Below are 5,219 nucleotides of genomic sequence, written 5' to 3'. Positions count from 1 at the left end.
TAAGTAATGATTTCAATCCATCTGATCACAAGACAAGCTGCCATGGACCTACTGTTAGTAATCAAAACCCAAATGAATATATACTATTTACTTCGACATTCAGCGGCTAAGATTGCCCTAAAACCTGCCATCTCTTGTATAATAGACAGAGTAGACTCCGTTTGACGTCGCAAGGCTCGTATTCGAAGTTTTCGCCAGTTATCTACCAGAGGAGGCAGTCCTAGGAGGCACAGTGTTGGATTGATCAAAATGGCATAAGGAATTGACTCCCATGCAGAGTAACAACTCAGCATATCCAATCTTTCCAGCTTTGACAAGTTGCTAATGCTTTCTGGAAGGCCCTCCAATCTTTTGCACCAGCTCAGACTTAACTGCTTTAGCTGTGATAGCCTGCCAATGCTGTCCGGAAGTTTGACCAAGAATTTACAACAAGTTAAAGTTCAAGTACTCCAGCTGAGACAAGTTTCCAATGCTGTCAGGAAGGCATGTTAAATTTTCACAGTAGCTAGGAGATGTGAGAGGTGGGAGATGTTGTTAGGAAGACACTCCAACTTGTGACATCCCGACAAATTCAAATACTGTAAATGTGACAAATGACTAACGCTGTCTGGGAGGTTTCGTAAGGATCTCCAGTCAGTCCAGTCGATGATCCTCAACTGCGATCCCATACCTAAAACAGAGGATTTCTTCTTCATTGCTATTAGTAACTCCTCCAACGAATTGGAGCTATACCACGTGCTTGCAAAGGAACAAGAATCCACCTTTAGCCATCTCAAAGTTTGAGTAAGAATGTCTAAGATATCTTCTATGTGCACTTGCTCCAATTGTAGATAGCGAAGACTAAGTGTTCACAACATTTTAAGGCACCCTGAATCACCTTCAGTGAGACGAAGGCGAGAGATGTTGATATTGCTAGCACTGTTGAATGAGCTGCTTGACTGGAAGTGGACGGTCTCCCGTTGCCGGGTTTGATCTTCCTCAGCAATTATTCGGCCCATATCTCGCACGAGGTCATGCATATCAAATAAACCTTTCTCTTCTATCTTTATGAGCAGCTTCATTGAAAGATTATTGATAGCAATGCGCACATTCTTGTACATGGATTTCCAGAAGACAAGGGGAGAAGAAGTGCATTCTCCAATAAAATAGCAAGCAATGTCCAGAAATATTTCCTTTTCCTCGGTGCTAAGACCGCTATAACTGATCTTGAGTGTTTTCAAAATGTCTCTATTGCCTGCAATGTTTTGAGCAGTTTCAATCCAGCAATCAATGTCAGTGTCAGTCTTCTTATCATACAGGAAGGCTCCCGTGACTTCCAGAGAAAGAGGGTGCCCCTTGCACGCTTTCACTATTCTTTTTGAGAGCTCTTCATAACGGGTAATTGGGGATGGCCAGAGGATGGCGTTCCAACAAAACAACTTCAGACTTTCACTTTCCTCCAATGCGCGCATCTCGTGAATGCATTCGGATGAGATGTGAGCGGAATTGAGAATGTGTTTATCCCTAGAAGTTATAATTAAGCGGCTCCCAGGGGCCAACGAATCCACAGCTAAGGCGTCCAATTGAACGCGAACATCCACGTCATCCAAGACGACAAGCCCACGGATTCCTCTTAAACGATCTGTCAACAAAGATTTGCCCTTTTCCACGGATTCATAGTTGGCCATGTCCGAGAGAAGTTGCCCCTGCAGTTTGTGAGGCTACTGTCGCGGACATTAAACAGGAAGGAAGCAGCTTCGAAATGACCATAAATTTCATTATACACGGCCTTCGCAGCTGTGGTCTTACCAATACCACCTATACCCCATATTCCTACTCTAACTACTGCTTGGGCTAAATCGAGGTTCAATTTCTGGATAAGAGCTTTTTTCAAGGCTTCCAATCCCACTTGATGTTTGGCAACTTCTAGGGGCACCCTGTCCAGCGTCCTTATTATGTCGTTCACCACTTTCTTCACTAGCTGAGCTTCGAATCTGCATATGGCGAAGTTAGGGACAGCAATATAATGCAGAAAGAAACGAATATATATTCTATCATTTACAAATGTCAGTGCTTAGTGCAATCACGATATCCATTTTGCACACATTCTAGTCATTAAACAAAATATAATCTTCATAATATTAAAAAGGGAACTAAATAACCATGGCAGAACTATGTATTTACCGGAATCTGTTTATATACTAAAAACTTGGTACATATTTTTATGAAGCATTTGCCAGTTTTGTTCAGCCAATGAATTATCCCCTATTATTCTCCAAGAGAGGATATTTTAAATGTTTTCTATAATTTTTAATCGTGTAGATGGAAATGATGGCGGCCAAGTGTATAATTTTCTGTAGCTGTAAGCTACAGCACACTAGATCTAGTTCAAACGAAAATGTAAAACATGCAGAAAAAACCAGAGAAAACAGAGCCTTCTAATGAATAAAATTTCATTAAACATTGGTGCTATTATAAGAAGCATATCAAGCATGCTTTATACAATCAAACCACCGCTAACAAAGTATGCAAAATGCAAGCACCGTAAATCAAGGCTTTTACAAATGGTTAAGACCAAACAAATAGTGATATCGGTGATCACAATTCAAACAAATGGTAAAAAACATGATTGAAAAGTAAAAACTCGTCATGTCTTGAGTTGAGCTGAACTTAGGATTAATGAACAACACAAAGATCTTTATAAGGCCACAAAACGTCTCTGAAGATCTTTATTATCTTGCATCTTATCTGACGCTTATGGAAAAAAGCCTAAGGTCAAAATTCTTCATAGGCTTATACTCATCTAGCCATTTGTATCAGTAAAACTTATCTAAAAGATATCTTTTCTTATCTGTTTTTTAAATCTATTTTTTCAATCATTATAGTGGCAAGTCTTTAAGTATTTCAAGCTAAAGCTAATTCTTGTAATGTGCAAGGATATCAAGATTTTTGATACAAAGTGAAAGAAAGAAGCAGAGGAAAAGGACAAAACTTTTTTAAAAAAAATTGTATTAATATTTAATTGAATATATATCAAATTATAGAGCTATTGGTCTATTTTACTTTCATAAAAAGTAAAATCAAAGTGATAGAAGGGACACTCTTAAAATACTTAAAATCCATGTTCTTCTATATCATATGAGAGTTATTCAAATCAACAATTTTACATAACATATCATCAAATGAGGGTTAATCAACCTAACATTCATACATAACATGATAATGATAATAAATCAAAAAATTGTACAAAATAACTTGATTTTTTTTCCTCAATGAAAATAAAAATTCACACATTCTATTCTATTTCAATGGTAAAATATTACCTACTTCAGCTTTGCAAATTTGTAAGATGGCTCTACGAAGAGAGAACTCAACTTCTAATGAATAACCTCTAGTCAGAGCCTTTTTTAATAAAATCTTTGTCTATCGAAAATCTCACTCCCCCTTTTGATAATCAGCACATCTCTATCAATAAAGGTAACACATATCCAATAGATGACCTTTCAACTTTTCCAAAAGAACTCCTAAAAAGTGTCTATCTATGCATTTTTACCATTTAATTAAAGGATGTATGACTCTTCCATTCCTTATTATCACCTCAAAGACAATTTTTAATGATTTAACCATTATGAATAATAGTAAAAGATATAGCTTCTAGTCCAAGGGGTTTAGTTTAGTTAGTTGAAGCAACGAGTTATCATTGTGGAGACCTTGGTCCAAATCGCAAGAGAGACATCTTTATAGAATTCTAAGTTATGACTCTTGATCTTTCTATAATTGTTTCTAGTGTGGTTGCTTTAATAAGCTTATAAGCCCCATATTGTTGGCTACTATCAATGAAAATAGCCAGCAAAGAGAGGCGACAACCAACAGTATTAATTACATTTAAATTTGCATTTAGAAATTCACCATATGAAGATCAAAACAAGGAGATTTCAATCAAAATTTCATTCTTTTCTTTCCTATTTATAATGAAAGCTCAGCCGTACGAGCTGAAGATTTCATAGATGTGGAGTAGCAAGGAGAAAACAAAAGCATACGGAGGAGTAATAAAGAATTGTAGTTAGAAAAGAGCATTGAAAGTATTGCGTCTACTCCACTAAAATGGGAAGGTTTCTAATGAAGTTCCCATTTTCCTGTTGTCTAATGCTCTGCCTCTGATTGCTCTATATGAATCGAGCAGCGGAGATAATAAAACTAATTTCAGTTCATGATTTCTTATAAATTTTTCATTTTATTTTTGTAAGAAGGAAGAAGATAAATAAGATCTACTAGATAAAGGGGTTACAAAAGAAATTTCTCTTTATTTTTCTAAGAAGGAAGAAGATAGATAAGATCTACTAGATAAAAGGCTTACAAATTACCGTTGTTTTGTAGGCTTTACCTATCTGATGACTGAGTTTACTATTCTCATTTGATTAACACTATAAATGAATTTGGGAAAAAAAATGAACAGCTTCAGGTAACCTTCTATTCCAGCTCTTAAATCAAATCAAAATGCTTTCAAATTTTGAAACTGCCTTTACGACATTTGAGAGGAAATTAGCAGGTACGTGGAATATTGGTGGAAGGCTTCCCCAAGATAATTATGTTTGGAACGGCTTGTCAATCAGACAAACTCAGTGGGGATTTAGGAATTAGACAATTTATAATTATTTTGACAATGGTGGCATATAATGCGCTAAGCTTAATCAGTGCATCCAAGTTTCCACGAAACTGGATGGATACAGGAGAGTATTTAGTGTAAATCTGATAAACTCCCCGACAAAGTGTAGAGAAACTTTATTTGGCTTGTGAAACTGAAAGATGGCTCCTTCGACAATGACAAGCATTTCAATACTTATATGGTTTGGGCTCTGTCGATTTAATTCTGAGCTATTAATTGGACTTAGAAATAAATCAAGGGGGGGGTGAAGTAAATTACTTACCCACCAATCATCTCCAGGGATCAGCCTGAGCGGCAGCAGATCTGCTCTAGGGCGTGCTTCCATCCATCAATCTCGTCCCTTGAATATCGATCTGGATGGCTGTAATGCTTTTCAAATGACTTCTTGTAAGGGCTACTGCATTCTCCCTCCGGATATCTAAAACATGGGTAGGTTCCATTTCATAAAAGAGAGGAACAATTACTTTTAATCATATACATTATGTATTTTAAACGAATACTTAATTGAATTGATAAAATATTTGAATTATTAAGATTTTTATATAAATTATTTCTAAATTAATAATTCTTTTTT

The 5,219-nt window shown here is 36.3% G+C and overlaps 1 protein-coding gene across 1 annotated transcript; it reads right to left on the bottom strand.

Annotated features, from left to right (window-relative positions):
• Nucleotides 1-848: 848 nt before the first annotated feature.
• Nucleotides 849-4,970, bottom strand: LOC149563490 (disease resistance protein Roq1-like). The gene is made up of 4 exons (XM_089828208.1): nucleotides 4,908-4,970; nucleotides 4,708-4,778; nucleotides 1,705-1,973; nucleotides 849-1,621 (listed from the first exon to the last, which is right to left on the bottom strand). Exons 1-4 carry the CDS (start codon nucleotides 4,968-4,970, stop codon nucleotides 849-851), a joined length of 1,176 nt encoding a protein of 391 aa, XP_089684334.1.
• Between the last annotated feature and the right edge of the window lie 249 nt (nucleotides 4,971-5,219).

Source organism: Cupressus sempervirens, chromosome 4 (genome assembly GCF_028749045.1).
Source record: "Cupressus sempervirens isolate cs-2001-9-10 chromosome 4, ASM2874904v1, whole genome shotgun sequence".
Classification (NCBI taxonomy): domain Eukaryota; kingdom Viridiplantae; phylum Streptophyta; class Pinopsida; order Cupressales; family Cupressaceae; genus Cupressus; species Cupressus sempervirens.
Note: the sequence above shows the minus strand (reverse complement) of the source record. Positions and strands in the feature narration are given on the sequence as shown.